This window comes from Centrocercus urophasianus, unplaced genomic scaffold (genome assembly GCF_019232065.1).
Source record: "Centrocercus urophasianus isolate 14NV4802_14NV808 unplaced genomic scaffold, USGS_Curo_1.0 seq_15, whole genome shotgun sequence".
In the NCBI taxonomy this organism is placed as follows: domain Eukaryota; kingdom Metazoa; phylum Chordata; class Aves; order Galliformes; family Phasianidae; genus Centrocercus; species Centrocercus urophasianus.
The window spans coordinates 34,413,178-34,431,353 of NW_024884697.1; the positions used below are offsets into that span (position 1 = coordinate 34,413,178).

General features: G+C 40.5%; 1 protein-coding gene across 1 annotated transcript in view; it reads left to right on the plus strand.

The window, feature by feature from the left end:
* Positions 1 to 3,764: 3,764 nt before the first annotated feature.
* The window catches only part of LGR5 (leucine rich repeat containing G protein-coupled receptor 5), an 85,397-nt gene continuing 70,985 nt past the window's right edge, over positions 3,765 to 18,176 (plus strand). Inside the window, exon 1 of the mRNA XM_042816273.1 lies at positions 3,765 to 3,979. Within this exon, the coding sequence (XP_042672207.1) occupies positions 3,765 to 3,979 (215 nt within the window). The remainder of the gene's footprint in view (positions 3,980 to 18,176) is intronic.

The following is an 18,176-nucleotide window of genomic DNA, read 5'->3' on the forward strand; positions in this document are numbered from 1 at the left end:
TCTCCAAACAAATATTCAGTAAATCAGCCTCCTTTGTATTTACATTTCTTCCTCATTTATTTTCCCAAATCACTACCTATTAAAATGTGTCTGGAAAAACATTTCTTTTTCACTTTCTATGCGTGCTTTGCAATCAATCTTTTTTCAGAGTGAAAATAATGTCAGACATTACAATGTGCTTCAAAATTATACTAAGCCAACCTCCACAGTACAGATTGTAATAATAATTCTGTTTTTCTATTTTTGTCCTTTCTTCCCATCAGCAATTTCTCTACTGAAGAATATTTCAGGTGAATCCAAGAAAGCTTCACTTGTCAAATGTGCCATCTTGCTTTTAGCTTAACTTCAGAACTGTTGAGGGAAGACTGCAGCTAGATGGCAATGTGCCAAACAAAAGAATCAACATAAAAAGATGATTTCTAAAGATTCGTGACAGAGCATGCCCTAAATAGCATGAAAATCTGAACAAAAACAAGTTAATGGCACATAATCCATAATATCACTGCAATTGACATGTTGTGGCCATGTGGTAAATAGAGCAAGGGTAATTACAGTTTTCTATTTCTTCTAGGTTCTAGGAGCGACTCTGCCCTAACCATCCTCCATTTATTATGTAAAACAGAAATGGTGCCATCTGCCTTGGTCTGAAGGACATTGTAAATACATGTTTTAACTTAAGATTCTCACTGAAACAAGAAAGGTACATGACACAAGTGTGAATGTTTACTGAACAGGTAAATATGAAATTGAACATAGCATACAGCCTTCTGCTGTATGTATAAAAACACCACACAGCAATAGTTACTAACTGAGAACTACAGTTACTTAGTTATTTAGTGAGAACTATTGGGGATAGGTGGATGGTTGGACTGGATGATCTTGTAGGTCTTTTCCAACCTTGGTGATTCTGTGATTCTGTGATTCTGTGAAATGGCACACACAGTCCCTCGAGGCTGGCCATAACAAAAGGATGAGTCAGGAGTCCTGCAAAGTGAAAAGAACCCTTCTGCACAAATAACCATGCAACTCCAGCACTGCTCTACAGTAGCACAGCCTAAGGGCTAATGGAGCTTCACACTTGCTTAATGAACCGTTTCAGCCTAAGGACTACAACATGCCCAATGACGAATTTGCTCCCCCGGTGGTCAGAAAAAGAAATCCCACTCTGTGCAACAGCTTTGTTCTTTCCATGGCCTAACTACATGGTTGAACTGCTTTCTGCGTATTTACTACAAACAAGAAAGGAAGAAACATGCTATGTTCAACTGTAAACTACTTTGACCTTTCCAATTGTTTTTTTTTGGTTTTTTTGTTTGTTTGTTTGTTTTTGTTTGTTTGTTTGCTTTGGCTCTGTATTGGAGTTGCCTTAATACCTAAATACACTGGCTGCTACCTTTGCTAGTGCGGGATCTGTTACCATTTCTGCTTTAAACTCCATTTTGGCTGGGACAACCAATCATAGCAGAATGAGGTATAACTTTCCATTGTTAAATGCTTTAGGCACATTGCTTTTCTTTTTTTCAATCAGTTCATCCAGTTTAAGCTTCCAAAGCAGAAATAGCAGTTAAAGTTTCTTTTTATAGTTCTGCACTTTAAAATCAAGTTTCACATGAAATCTAAAGCTTGTCCTGCTGTAATTAATCATCTGCCCAAAAAACACGTTAAATATATCTATCTACTGTATGAATTGTTGTGCTTTTAGTGTGCGTATGATACATAATGCTTTTTTGCATTCAAGCAATCCAGGAAAATGCCTTTTCTATTGACAAGCCTTCAAGGTGGAGGATCACCACATTATCACAATCAGAAGACAGCTTCTTTGATTATCAGGAAGACAGGAAGAGATTCAGGACATCGTTTTGCTGAAAACCCTTTGGGTTTTGTTTACTACCCTGATCAAATCCAAAGATGGCTGCAGAAGAAGTGACTAAGACTGCATGCCAAGATGGGAGAACCTGCAGGCAGTCTTAGGGTCCCAACAGCCTTTTGGAACAACAGCACCTCCCTAAAACATTACCAAACTGGCAGATGTTTTTCCTTTTCTCTTTGTGGAGAATCAGGGATCTGTAAGAAAATAAAATATGAAAAAAAAATAACTGAAAAGTTTAATTTAAAAGCACAAAAGTAAGAACTATCCATGTCCAATCCTGTCACATCCTTCTTTTAGTCCTCCAGCTACTCTTCTTCCAAAAATTCTTTAAATTAAATAGAAGCACACTGAATGTTTCAAAGAAAGTCACTAGCAGAACAAATGTATTCATGAAAAATAAACAACACTCAAATAAGGATTTTTAAAGTAAAACTCTCACTACAGATTTATCTGTCCACTTTCAGATATCTGGTGCAATTGGATCAAATCCTCAACAGAAAAGGAACAAACAGCATTTGCCTTGCTTTCTAGAACAAACAAAATATGTGTGCAATGGCCTCAGGTTATATAAATACTATTTCCCTACACTTATGAGAAATATTTACTTCTTTGTTAACTAAAACTATTCTGATACCTTTGGCAGAGAATGTTCGTGACTCTAAAGTCATGAAGTATGGATGCCTAAAAAAGACTATTTTGCCCCAGAATAAAGTAAAATTTTCAGAGTTCATCAAACCGTTAGCACGTATCCATTCAGCACAACATAAAATCATGGAATGGTTTGGGTTGGAAGGGACCTTCAAGATATCTATTTCTAACCCACTGTCATGGGCAGAGTTGCCATGCAGTTCAGAAACAGAACTACTGCTACTTTGCAGAGACATTAGGCATGGCAAGTTTGAGATTTGGGGTGGAAAAGGTCACCCTACAACATACTAATTTTTGCAGAATTTTTCTACTTGGCCATTTTTTCTTGTAAATCTGTGCTTTCAACAACTGCTCTCATTAGTGTAGAATAAGGTGATGCTTGGAGAAAGCTTTCCACCAACCCATAGCCCTAAATTGACAAAGCATTTAGCCTAAAGAGCAAGACAGCAGATTCCTTCTTTATTAATTTAAATAGAGCACTTGAGCACCAGTGCAAGGTCCTTCTGCAGCTCGGTTTACATCCAGTGATGGTCCAGAGGTGGGAATAGGGATTAGAACCTGGGTGGTATGTAAAAAACAGTATTTTGCCAGCCTTTTCATTAGACTCTCATTTCAGACTTAATTGTAGAGACGGCATAGCTGAAAACCTTTAACTAATTCTCTGCGGTGCACAGCAAGCAGCTTGACCAACCATCCAGCCACCAGTTTGAACAAGACTTGGGCTGGAATGTGGTTATTAATCTGGTTGCGAGTCCTAAGCCTGGAGCCTGTGGTGCGATTTGGAGGGGGACAAAAAAGAACAACCACAACACCGATGTGGCACAACAAAAAGGCTCAACATTTTGCCATCCTCCCCCTCCCTCGGTTTTGAGGGAAAAGAAGGAGGGAAAGAGGGGGCCAACCGCCATTTCACGACCGCTCCCCTCCCGCCGCTTCCCTGAGGGGAGCTGTTGCCCCGAGGGAGCTCCCGCCCTGAGGCGAGCCCTGAGGCGCCGCGGCCGCCCCGCCCCGGGTACCCCCCGCCTCCCGCCTCTCCCCGCCCGCCCGCTCGCTCGCACGGCGACGCGGACAGGGCCGCCGCGCTACGGCGGGCAAGGCTGGGGCGGCGTCAGCGGGCGCGCGGTGCCGGCCGCAGGGCTTTAAAGCAGCGTGTAAGCCGAGATGCTACCACAGACAGCGGCGCGGCGGCGGCGGCCGCAGCAGCTCCACGAGCCCAGCCGGCCGCGGGGCGCGCGAGCCGGGACCCATGGCGACGTCCCGCGCTGCCCGCGCCCTCCTCCTCCTCCTTCTCCTGCTCTGCCTGCCCGCGCTGCGGCGGGGGGCGCGGGGCGGCGGGCAGCGGCCGCGGGGCTGTCCTGCGCCGTGCCGCTGCGAGCAGGAGGGCATGCTGCTGCGCGCCGACTGCTCCGACCTGGGGCTGACGGCCGTGCCCGCCAACCTCAGCGCCTTCACCTCCTACCTGTAAGTGCGGGACGGGAGGGGGTGACTTCCATAAGAGCCGAGCGGCTTTTTGAGCAGCGGGCGGGCTGTAAGGCGTTTATGGGCGTCTCGCTGTTTCCGCGCCCGCTTCGGTGTCTGTAGAGGATCGCCATGCGATGTGCCGTTCGGAAGCTAATTAACAGCGGCTGCAACAGCAGAAACTCGATTAGATCCGCGGGGACGTTATCTCTACCTTCTCTTCCCGGGACAGCGCCGTGAGCTGCGGCTGCTGCCGGCGCGGTTAGCGGCTGAGAGCGGCGGGCAGGTGGCCGGGCCGTCCCGCAGCCGCCGCTCTGCCCCGAGCACTGCGGCACGGAGCCTTGCGCCGGCGCCAGGTGAGCTCCGCGCTGCGCCGCGCCGTGCGGGGCGGCCGGGGCAGAAAACTGCTGCATTTCTTGTAATAACAGTAGTAATTCCAGGGAAACTTTCTTTCTTTGCTTGCTTATGAGATGGCTCGTCGTTAAGCCTCGCTTGGTTTTGTGTTTGTGCACGGTGTCCTAGTGCCCTTCGTGGTGATTTCACACAGATCTTCGCGGCTGCTTGTCCAGTAGCTTGTTAGTGGGATGCTTCTCCGTATCCAGCACTTCTTGTGTCTGTCTTGTCCACCTGTGTGTGACTGCTGACATCCGCGCTACTGTGGCTGCTGTGAAGATGCATTCCCAGGGCTGCGTGCCTGTGTGGTCCTGACGTGGTAATTCTGAGCTAACTTGTCACTGCTGTGCTTCAGAGGGCATAGAACACACATTGCATCTGGGGAAGTGGATGGAACTCAGCTAGAAATGACAGACGTGTCAACATAGGCAAGGTAGAAATGAAATTCAACCAATAAAACGTGTTTTAGAAGAGAGCTTAGTTGAGAGAAAATAGTGGCTTTGAAAGAGGGTGTGCAGCTGAAAGCCTTTTCTTTCTGCACATCAATACTTTTCTGGAATTTATCTTCATAAGATCAATTTTAGCTTATTTTTATCCTAAACATTTCAAAGTCAAAGCTATTAGTGATGTTAAAAAGCGGAAGCCCATGGTATTTAATGGCTGCTTACAGCAGAGCAGAACTTGGCTGCACACAACTGAAATGCAGTCTTTAAGATGCGCACAGAATTTTTCACTGGTTTCTCAAGCAGCAGGTGAGGATTTGGGGCACACACATGACTTAATACTTTCTTGTGCTTGGGAAAGTCATTACCAGAGAGAAAGTCATTATACGTAATGAACGTATAATGGCATACGTATTTAAACTGTACATGTCCTGTGTCAAGAAGAAGATGCTCTAAACTCAGTACTGCTTGTAGGAATGCTAAAATTGGAAAGAAAAAAAAAAAAAAAAAAAAAAAAAAAAAAAAAAAAAAAAAAAAAAAGACAAAACAAACCGAACTTCTGAGAGCCTACTGTTTGACTGTTTTATGAAGAGAAAAAGAACATAAATATGCATGATGATGTCAAAACACCACTGCTGTGCACGTCTGCTGTTCAAAAGCTGTGTGTCTCCAGCAATCTGCTTCTAAGCAGACTTATGACCTGCTCCACACTTTTGTTTTCTCAATCCTCTTGTCCTTTAGTGGGAGAATGTCCTTCTCTAGTCAATAATTTTGTTCTGCTCAGTAGCATGCACCCTGAAGTGTAAAAACTCCACTGCGGGGCAGGCAAACTTCTAAGTGACCTAGGCTGTTTGCATGCATGCGGTAGTCAAGTGGGTAGAAGACTGGTGCATACGTTGGTGCATCCACACTTACAAGGCTGTTATACTTGGATTGATTAATTATTGCCTAATTATGCAGAGCTGTAGCTCCTGACTGCCTTCTGTACAGAACTGCCAGGACTCATTTTCTTTAGATGGGTAAGCAATGGTAAATTTAAAACATTCCTGTTTGTTATAGAGATGTTTCCTTCCATAAGCTTTGTGGCCCAACCAATTGCTTCTTGATTTATTCTTTTGCCTTTGGTTTTGTTTTCTGAACAAAACAGAAATGTCTTTTTTGTGTTGCGACAATTTTTGCTTTAGAATAAAGCAGGAAGTTAAAGCTTTATGCTCAAATTAACTCTCTTTCCAGCAATCTGGAAGCAGCATCTTCTCCGGCAGATTCCCCCATAGTACAGTGTATACATCTGGCTAAAAACTGCCTGTGGTATTACCTTATGCTAAGACTGTGTTTGAGTTTTGGTTGTTTGGTTTTTTTTTCTGAATTTCTATCATTCATGTCTCATTCACTTGCATAGGGAAGAAAAAAAAACCAAACACGATATCTTGTTGTATGCTGGATATTGTGTGAAAATGTCAAATACCAAAGCCACATTTGTCTTATGCTGGGACAAACATCTACAGATGATGAAATGTCATGGTGCCTAGATTCTGCTTTTTGTATGAAGGTGCTCTTGCAGTAAAGCCAAATGTAGTCTACAGCTGGACCTGTTGTATGTTTCCACATTCTCTTATAAAGTTTCAATCCTTGTTCCCCCATCAAAAATAATTTCACTGATGCTTTTGTATCTGCTGCCATGAACTGTTAGAATTTTAAGAACAGACAAGGAGAATCCAGGAGTTTCTCGCCGTTTCTTCTTCATTTGCTTCTAGGCTAAATAATGTGTATGTAACATACAGTGTATGTAATGCAATTCCTGTTGACATTAATGTGAATTCCATGTGCTTGTGAAGGGCAGCACTGAGTCTCTGTTTCAAATTAAGAACATGTCACTTTCCTATCAGTACGCAGTGAAAAGAAGAAGCCAGGATCTACAAGTCTGTGGCACAAGGGACCTCATTAATTCTCAAACCAAGCCTGTGAGTTAGTGAAGTATTATTACCATTTATTGTGATGTGGAAAACTGAGGCAAAAAAGGGGGTTGCTCAAAGTTAAAGTTTATGACAAAGTCAGTAATTAAAGCCAGAATACCTTATCCCAACTCCATTCTTTAACCACAGCCTATTTCTCCTACATAACTGCTCATTAAAAATAGCGTAAGATTTGCCTACTCCTGTTCAAGAATATTTAATATGACAAGTATATTAAAAAAAAAAACTGTTTCATATCTCTTGTGATGACAATCCAGAATATAGCATTTAAAGATTCTGAGGGTCTTTGTTATATGGTTGGATAGCACAGAAAAGAAAATCAATCATAAATGCCAGTGCTGTCTGGCAGTTCAGCTGCTGTGCTCTTCATGATCAGAAACTTTCCATAAAGCCCTTAACAAGAAACTCTGAAGTGGAATATTTTCATAATGTTACAACCTTGGATTGATACAGATGTATGTACATACATGGGTAACTATCACAGGATATGGTGTATTACCTTTTCCATCATGGTTTACTTAATATGTTATTTCAGGATAAGTGTTAATCACATTTTAAAAATGCTACTTTTGAGTACATTGTAAGTCTGCATAGTAACATTTAGAAAAATCTGGTTCATGTCACTGTTAATCCTTTATAGGAATTACTTGTTAAAAAGATATTCTTTTTAAAAACTGTGTTAACACTGACAGTATTACAGTAAAGCCTATGAATATCGTAAGTTTTATAATACATTCCTTGGATAAACTTTGGCCTTCTGTTTCATTCATTTCCTTAATATTGCATTTAATAATAATTATTTCTGTAAAGCACACTTGAAGTTTTTGAAGGTCTTTGAAAGTGTTTAAGAGAACTCAATATTAAAAAAAAAGACAATTCTGGGAGAAAAATTATTTATCTTGGAAGGTTAAAAAGTACATTTGCATAAATTATCTGCACTTCTGAAATGAGACGGTGGTTTCTGTGTTAGGAATATACAAAAACATGAAGCCAGACTCTCTGGGGTAAGTTTGCCCTTTTTTATTATCACATTCTAATATCACAGTGCAAGATCAAGATCTGTATACCTCTTCATCTAACGTACCATGGGAATGACTGCAGTGTTTCGGGGAGATCAGACAGCGAGGTATCGTCGTAAGCAGGAGCAAGCTCTTTAAAGTCTCTTGCAACTTGCAGATCCCTTGACAAGTCCGAGGTGTTAGGTTGCTAGTAAAATGCCTGCCTTTCCTTAGAAAGGATTTCTTTACATAGCTACAAACTTTATAAACCATTTTTTCTCCTTTCTAGTTGAAGTACATTAAATGTTCAGCATGTGGTTTCAGGTCATAATTTGAGTCTCGTCCTAGTGAGAGATGAAGGTAAATCCAGATTCTGGGTTTAGAATTTGGTGTTACATTCCCTTTTTGAAACAAAAACTCCGCTCATGGCAATGGTTGGTATAGAGAAGTAAAATGTATGCATAGGTAAATCAGAGATGCATGAAAACCAGGCAAGTGACAACCTATTTAATGTTCCTGTTCATCAGCTTCCAAGGGACTTGCTTTAAATTTCAAAACATAATGTGTCAACTCTCAGCTAGTTTCTTTGTGAAAAAATTTAGATTGAGTTTGACAGTGTCGCTCTTCACACTGGAGAATACGGTGCTCAGATTAACTCCTTACACTGCTCTGAGTATAAAGGCTGAGCAGCCTTGTGCTGCTCAGAGGGGAAAAAAGGCGCTCGCGCTACATCTCTCCTTTGTAGCATTTACTGTGTGGAAATGCTGCATAAATTGACAGGGAAAAGGAAGCTCTCTTTAGGCTGGTAGAATACAAGGAGCTGGCAGGGTGGAGGCACCTTCAGTTCGGTTTGGTGTCTGAAGTGCACAGGACAATTGGCCGGGCAGAGGGGGCCCGACTCCAGCTGGGAACGCGTGCTCCAGGCTGACCTTCCCAGCCAGCATGCCAGCGGAGATTAGACTTCCCTCAACTGCTCCCTTGTTAACCCAGTCTTTGCTCTGACACGATTTGTCTTCCAAATATATAAAATTGCTACTAGTTTTGCTGTCTAGATCTTTCTTTTGTTCTGTGTTTGCTGGCCAAAGATAATATTTCATCCACATGCACTGCTTTCCTAATTCTCTGTTGATCATTTAAGTGGTCTCGATTAATGCGATTTATGGTATTTTCCTTCACTTACTTCCTTGAACTGTCCAGCAGATCTGATTCTTTTCCCAGTAAAAATCATGGTAAATAAGGTGTGGTTCCTTTGGCTCCGAGTAAACCGACTGAGGGCAGAACATGATGTGGTGTTTTTGACATACCAAAACAGCTTTAGACTTCAGCTCAAAGAAAATACCCTAACGTCTTAAAAAAAGAATGAGATGTGATCAAAGCGTGCTTACTCCTCAGAGATTTAGCAATTCAAGTGGCAAATCCTTATGCTACATGCTCTGTGCTGTTTGCTGAGGAGGCCTGAGTAATCTCTGCGCTCTTCTGCTGATCAGGTGTGGGAAAGTTAAGGCCTGGAGAATTGTAGAAGAAATAAATGTAGTTGGGGAGGGGCAGGGTCTGAAGTGGTATTGCTCACTGAAGGAGTACAGTCCTCTTCTCTCTTTCGGAAAGGAGATTTAGATGAAAACTGCACAAAGTGAAGAGAATGAGCACCTTATACTATGTGAGAGTAACTCATGGTACCCCTCCTTTTCATCCAAGAAGCATAGTTTTGTGTTTTATCTTCTAAAAGCTTATGGCAACAGCTTGGAATTTTTGAACTAGAGACCTCAGAATGAGTATTAAAGCAGCAGCACTCACTCTGAATTCCATCCTGGAGCCTCTTTTTTATTGAGCTGAGAAAGACCTATCAGCGCTGCTTGGAGACAAGCAGTTGTTCAAGTGGGGAGAGCACAAGCACAGTGGTACAAGGTACAACCACCACAATTAGATACAACCACCACCTGTTACTCTGAGCAGGAAAGGAGTGGGATAGCAGTGCAGATCCCCAGGAACTAGTACAGGATGTCCACAGCTTGATAAGGCCTTTGCAGAGACAGTGCATTCTGTATCACCTTAAGATTTCTGATTTTGCTTTGTTTTATTATACTTTTTTAGCTACGAGCTTTAGGTTTTAGAATCAGTGACCTCAGCACTAATGTCCACCTCTAGGAAAGAGGAGTGTCCTGTCTAGATAGTGCTGCAAAAGTAATTATTCTAAAGCGTATTGTTATCCAGCAGTGATAATTGTAATAATTAACCACTCTCAAATTAGGACTTTATTGGTAACAAATGGACTCTTAGTTCAGGCCTGATTGTATAATTTGGCTTCAGTCCTGCAAATACTTATTCGGATACTTAACTGTAGTGTCAGGAGTGGTTCTACTGAAATCACATGTGCAAATGATTGTAGGAGCAAGGTCTTGTGTAATTTTAAAGCAATTCTCACCTTCCCCAAATATGAATTCATTTGCGTGACATAGTTTTATTGCAGTGTTCTTCTACACTGTCTCACTGCACAGCCTAAAGCATTAGGTATATAATAAAGAACCTAAAAGCCTGTATTTCCTTTTTTTTTCTTTTTTTTTTTTAAGTTTTACATAAAACGTGTACATAATTTAATGTGAAAAGCACTATCTTTCAGCAATTATGTAATTGCAAGTAAGCAATTTTATATATATATAGATTTTTTATAACTATTGCTGAAATATTTTATATGGTAGTATTTCAAGAGAGGCAGGAATCACTTTGGTTGGGAATAGGACACTCTTGCATGTAGAGATGTGTGCGGGTAGGTAGATGTGCCCAAAGCATATCAGCACCTTGCAGTAGGAACAAATGCTTCTTCCATCTCACAAAGTCTCTTGCAGACGCTTGAATTCTTTTTTTATTGATTGTAATCATGCTTACTAATGTCACTTAAGTATTAAGTTTTTGGGTAAGGCAGAAGTATTTGTGGGATATAGACTTAATCTATATAATGATTGTGTATAAATTTAACCCTTTTCATCTTAAGAACTTTGGTTGTGCTTATAGATACATAACTATGCCAATAAAACCTGTTCAAAAATTTCTTGAGGCTTTTTATGAAGGGAGTGTAAAGATGGTGTTCAGTACTGCTTGCTTAGTGCTAATACTTTTCTATTTTACTTATGTTTTTTTGCTATTAGTTCATTTACCAAACACTTCGATCCATTTTGCTTGAGGATTAAACAGTTATAGCACCAGTGTTAGGCAGGAATAAAACTTCCTAGCTCTTGTTTCTGCAGCAGTAAGCATCTTATGATGTCAGTTACACCATGTCTTCTGGATGCTGCGATAATATAAATGCTAGTCTTAGTGAATGAGAGAGCAGATGTGAGATGATGTCAGCACTAAGAGAAGGGTAACTGCACTGATTTGGCATTCACTGAGTTTGTAAATGAGTCTCTGTGTACCCTGTGGGGAGAAGTAGGTCATAGCTGGCAAAGGAAACATGATAAGACAAAGCTCTCTCTCACCCATCTCTGAAATTTACCTGTTGTAAACCACCTTGATGACTAACTTGCCTTTAGGTCTCTTAGCCCAATAAGTTTAGCATTTCTTAAATGCCCTGCTTCACTGAAGTTGCCATTTTGGAGGCATGAGGAAAGAGAAGGAACTGCTCCTGCAAAAAGGGAATGTGATCAATAGCCAGGATCCAGATAGTGAGACCTTTGGGTTCTGCTGCTGAATACAGTCATAAGTAATTTACGACTTCAAGCAAGTCACGCAGCAATTCTGTGATCTTACTGTATGGGTTAGACAGCTATCTACATCTGAATTTAACTAATTTGGTAGTGACTGATAAATGCTGGAGATCAATAGATTAAAAACACATAATGAAGTGCTAATTGTGAGTATGACATGGTAAAACTAGGTGAAATCCCAGAGGATTTGTATGTGTGTGTGTTTGTGTGGGTACATCTCCCTTTCAGTTTTGCTCATGGTTGCTTACGTAGTCTCAAATGAGTGATATATATGATTCTTATTGCAACAAGTAAAATCTATGCAGGCATCTGAAAGCAATATTTGACCTGCTGACAAAAAAATACAGGATCCATATGTTTGGAAGTATTGCCTGCACTCATGCTGAAGTTATACAAAGACAAGGATTTGGAAAAAGGCCAAAAGAAGTGCAGGTTCAACCTTGTGACCTGACAAAGGTCTCAGGGAGTAAATTGCAGTCCTGAGGTGTACCTGTATAAAGCCTCAGTGCATTGAATTTAACCTGCAACAGGCACACACTATTTCAAAGGGATTAACAAAGGCATTAAAAGTGCATTGTGAAGAGAGAGGCAAGAGGTAGTCCAGTAATCTGTCTATATTGGAGCTGTGGAGCAGTGAAACGTGGCTCTCATCAGGCAGCTCAACCAACTTTAAACCCCTGGGACAGGAATGGAAATCACGGTTTTCATTTGTGCCAGGTGTCAGCAATAAAATTTCATAGGGTACAGTTACCTTGGCATAGTTATTACCTGAAAGGTGTGTGACTAACTGGACCTACTGGAAGTAACACATAAGTATGGTTGTGGTGGGGTGCAAAGTATGGGTTTGTGGTGCTGCTGCTTTTTGTTTTGAGTATGGGGCACTGTGAAAGTGCAGCTGGGAACAAGACAAGGTGTTCACATGGTGTTACTTAGGTCAGCACTGACAAAGGACGGTGTGAAAGTTCACAATGCTGAGAATAGCATATGGAAAAGCTGTTTCACAGCATATAGTCTACTCATCTGACTTGTTACCTTTACATACGTAGAGTAGTGTGAACTGCTGAGTGCCAGAACATTTCTGACTAAGACAGAAGATGTGAAAATAAAGGGCAAGACAAGTATCCTGTCTGCCTGAAGACCAGAGACGGTAAGGAGGGTAGCAGAGCAGATTCTGGAAATGTCAAAGTAGATGCATTTTTATTTTTAAATTCTGAACACTTGCTGAATACTGATGAAGGGAAAAAATAATCTGGTATAGAAAAAAAAAAAAACCAACATTGTGTAGAAACTGATATATGTAGGAGAATATCATATTAACAGTATTTCTAGGGTTTTCAGGGTGAAATATAAAAAAAAAAATCGTCAGAGGGAATGGTGAAAAAAAACCCAGCGCCAGATTTATCTCTGCATGTTACTCCATCCATGTGTTTAATTTAATGCTTATGCCAAGGAAGACTCAGGTAGGCTTTCCTTTGCTTATACTGATGGAGTTGATTCTCTAGAATTAGGACTGCTAACACAAATTCAGTTTGAAAAATTCATAGATTTTAGAAAAGTATTAATATAATTAAATTAAAACATTCAGTCATAATATGGTAGCTCTTGAAGGAAAAGTCATTACTGTGCAGGGTATCTGTCTATGAAACCAATAGAAGTCAAAATTATTTTAAGGAAAAAAAAAATAGACGTGCAACCAAGTAATCATTTCTGTCTTGCTTGTATCAGAATCTGTATTCTGCCAGGATCTGTACTCTACCTAGGGAGGAAGAATTGCTTGCACCAATACAGGCTGGGGGATGAGCCGCTGGAGAGGAGCTCTGCAGAGAGGGACCTGGGTGTCCTGGTGGACGACAGGTTGGCCATGAGCCAGCAGTGTGCCCTTGTGGCCAAGAGGACCAATGGCACGGGGTGCATTAAAAACAGCGTGTCCAGCAGGTCGAGGGAGGTGATCCTTCTCCTCTACTCTGCCCTGGTAAGGCCTCATCTGGAGTACTGTGGCCTACCTGTGCGACCTGGTGTAGGGAACCTGCTTTGGAAGGGGGGTTGGTCTCGATGATCTCTAGAGGTCTCTTCCAACCCCTACAATTCTGTGATTCTGTGAAAGTTTCTTTGTGTCATAGAGTTGTGATCAGCTATTCAGATTTTCCAGCAGTTTGAGGAAGGTGAGATTTTTCTTCTATTTTTCAGTCTTTTCTGTTGCTGGTGATTGCATTCAGATTTTTGATGCAACAGATTCATGGTCTTTTGTTTTTTTTGTTTTTTTAAGAGGATGCTTACGTAGCACCATGATGTTTTCGTTATATTTATTATGGACAGATATCATCCCACCAAATAGAGTTATCAAATCACATTTGTCCACATATTGGTGCCTCAGCCTTTAATGGCTATCTCCAGTCATCTGTGAAGAATCCTGTAAACTTGAAGCCAGATGTGGTCTGTTTTCTACATTTATCATCAATCACAACAATAGCATCTTGCAGGCATGTAGCTCAGTGTTGCTGCCGATGGGGGTCTGACCATGGGGCACTGCTGTAAGAGCATCAGATTTCATAAAGAATTTGCAATACCCAAACTTGCTGGATAGTATTATATTCACTGTTATATCTCTGTGTGGGAAGCATATAGGAAAATGCTGCATGCTGTCAACATGCCACTAGTTTAATCTGTTCTGATAAGGGCTTGTGAAAGCTAATTATGAAGCAGTTCAGTTCCCAATGAAGCTAAAATAGCATTTCCTTGTGATTATATGGATTGAGCTCCCGGAATGTCAGTTAGCTCTATTGTAGTACATTCTGTTGGGTCGCAGTGAGTCTAATCTTTATCCAAATATCACTATGTGTTGAATATGCAAACGGATTTGTTTTTCATATTTGGTGAATGAATAACTGCCTGAGAACACAATAAGAGTAATTAATTGTAAATTATATTCATTAGTGGTTTTGTTTATCACAGCACTGAGGGCTTCCATTGAAAGTGTTCTCAGCTTTCATAAGATAGCATTAAAGTGGTTGTTCTGATCAAGATTAGACCATAAGGAAATAAGTGTGTCATCGTGTAATGGTATGCATTCAGTAATGGCTGGCTGTCCTAGCCACAGGAGAACAATAACAGGAAGACATAAAAGAAAAAAACACTTTGTAGCACTATACTTCTGTTCCTTCAGTCACCATTACTAAAATTAAAGATAAATGAAATACATATCAAGCTGTAAAAGTATGAAATAAAATCAGAGGTGCGCTATGCCTTCTATTTGTTGTTTGCTGACTGCAACATAGTGTTGTTCATCTGAAGCAATTTGAAAATATAAAACATTTGGTAATCTAATATTTACTGCCACATTTAGACTCCAGTCTGAGTGCTCCTCCATGCCACCAAGTCCATCGCAACAAAATGCCTCAGACCATTACTCTCCAGTGTGACTCTGTCTGACAAACATCTGGTATATTTGTAGGCTTTTTGACTGATGGAGCAGCTCCCGGCTTATTAGACAGGCTGAGGTGTTCAGCAGTGTGACAGGCAAACTCCTGCATTGGTCCCCTTGGGTGCAATTAGAGAAGGCCTGTTGCTACTGCAGTGACCTCAGGTGCACTTTGGGAACACGTGGCTCACCACTGTGCAAGCTGGATTGAAAGAAACAGCCCAGGGCTGCTCCAGGTGGGGAGGATGACACAGAACAAAGGGAACTCAGAATTTTTCTTTATATACTACGGCAGAATTATTGATGTAGTTGAAATTGATGGAGGTGGAATTTGTCAGTAGTTATAGTAAAAAAATAGGCTTTGAAGTTGTGTACTATGATGATTCTACAATGTGGTTTCAGAGTGTATCATTCTTTACTATTTAATGATGTAATATGTATATGTTTTTCACTTCTAGTTGAAAGAGCTTTGAATAGTTTCTAAAACATCAGGGCAAGTACAAAAAAAATAGTTGAGGCTGAGTTTTTTATTATACAGGTAGTGAAGCACTGAAATGGTTTGCCCAGAGAGGTGGTGGATGTCCTGCCTCTGGTGACATTCAAGGTCAGGCAGGACAGGGCTCTGAGCAAGCTGATCTAGCTGTGAGTGTCCCTGTTCACTGCAGAGGAGGTGGACTAGATGACCTTTAAAGGTCCCTTCCAATTCAAAAGATTCTGTGACTCTATGATCTCAGCGCATGAGGATCTAAATGTGGAGAAAGGAATCCTATCAATGTTTATAAATTCAAACTCAATCTTTACTTCTACATCAAGATGTATCTGAATAGATAATGCAGCTCATGTAAAAACATGAATGCTGTTTCCTGATAACATTTTCATTTATTTAATATTCATTACAATCTTGTTGACAAGGTTGTTTCTGACCACTGGATTTAGTAAAATTACTTAGTTATATGTTGTAATAGGCAAGGTGATGGTTAGCTTAATTGCTGTCTTCTGCTGCCATGGGATCATACACAAATTTAAAATTGCTAAAAAGCACTCAGAGCACAAATTGCGTTGATATAATACATTGGAGTATTAACATATGACACTAAATTAGTGGATAAAAATTTTAACTAGAGAAACGAAAGAACAAGATTGACCATGAAATACTGTTCAAAAACAACGGCCAAAAAAACCCTCCAAAAAACAGGTAAACAGGTGTAGGGAACCTGCTTTAGCAGGGGGGTTGGACTCGATGATCTCTGGAGGTCCCTTCCAACCCCTACAATTCTGTGATTCTGTGATTCACACCGTGTATAAAAACATTTGAGATGTCAGCATGTAAGCATTTACACAAGGCTGAGTTATATTCTGAAATGAATACAAGATTGATTTTAATACCAATTCTGTACCTCATGCTGGTCTTTCAGTATTTCACAAAATACAACATGCAGTTGATTTTGAAAGATGCTGATTAAGAATACTGATTAAGAACAGTTCTATAAGGGATACTGGAGTAAAGCTTATGCTGCTTCTAAGAGCCAGGTCTGGCAGGGAAAGCTAGAGGTTTCTTCTGCATTTTTTTACAAGTAATATTTCCTACCCAATTTAGGTTACTTAGGACAGCAATACAATTCATAGAGAAAATAGAAAACTCTTAAAGGCAGCTTATCCCATAGCTATCCTAGGAGCAGCTTCACTCTTCAGAACTGTCAAGAAGGAACATGAAGACCCAACAACAACAACAAGGTTTGCTAGTTCTAGACAGAAGTCTCTGTTAAAATGATTGGATTTATTACACATAGTATTGTCTGTTTTCTAGAGACAAACAAATGCAAGCCAATGGAAATACTTGCATCTTCTGGTTAATTACTTTCAGCTGCAATGGTTCCATATGGTGCAGAAGCTCTGTACAGAAGCTTATAAATTCTATATGAAGTGTAAAATATATAAAGATATATTTAGCTTGGAGAATAGAAGGCTGCGGGGAGACTTCATTGTGGCCTTCCAATACTTGAAGGGAGCATATAAACAGGAGGGGGAACGGCTGTTTACAAGGGTGGATAGTGATAGGACAAGGGAGAATGGTTTTAAACCGAGACAGGGGAGGTTTAGGTTAGATATTAGGAGGAAGTTTTTCATACAGAGGATGATGATCACTGAAACAGCTTGCCCAAGGAGGTTGTGGATGCCCCATCCCTGGAGGCATTCAAGGCCAGGCTGGATGTGGCTCTGGGCAGCCTGGTCTGGTGGTTGGCAACCCTGCACATAGCAGGGGAGTTCAAACTAGATGATCACTGTGGTCCTTTTCAACCCAGGCCATTCTATGATTTAGGAATCATTAATTGTTATCAGTATCTGAATATTTCATTTTGTCAAAGGAAAAATACTTCTGTTGTTCTACTAGATAGACTAGTTTTATTAGATTAATTAGATACCAGTGTATCATGTATTCTAGTATGTTAGGCAATGATGTAGTTTTGGACACAGATACAGAACTACCTATTTTGTGTTTGGAAGGAAAGACAGATCATGGTGTAACTGGTGTGATATCAAGTAATCCAAATGTGGGGACTGTTACCTCCATATTATCTACTCAATGCCAGATCCATTCCCAGTAAGCCTCTGTTTGCTGTCTGCATCTGAAAGTGATAGTACTGCTTTTAAGAACTTTATCCCTTCAATCTTTAAACTATTAAAATAGGAAGGTGATGCCTTACAATGGAAAGCTAATAGCTTACTCGAGCTTCTCAGCTTACTATTCCAGATCTAGGAAGGGATTGTTTATAAGAAATTTGTAGCTATTCTGTCTGAATTTCATCTCACTTTATATGATGTTATCAGATAAGACAAAGAACGGATATCAGAAGATACTTTGCCTTTGCAAGTTACATTTGGTAGAACACAAATATGTTTGTATGCAGGTTGAGAAAGAAGTTCTTACAAATATTTGGGATTTAGAATATTTATTTTTACATTAATTTTTATATTTTATATTGTTTAAATGTGGCTGGCAGTCTCTTTGAAGAAGACCTGCTAATGTAGACATGTGCTGGCACCATAGAAGGCACTTTTTCTTGGAGCACCTCTCCATCTAAATTGTTTTTCTTCGTAGGAAACTTTTCTTTCCAGGAAATCCTAAATCTGTTACTCTTCACAGCTTACAAAAAAAGTCTGTTTTGGTTTCTTCTGCTTTTGTATGAGGAGATTCTATGCTGAAAGAAGAAAATGGGCATAGCTATGTCAGGTAACAAAGCATATAAATCAAGTTTGTACCAAATATATTTGT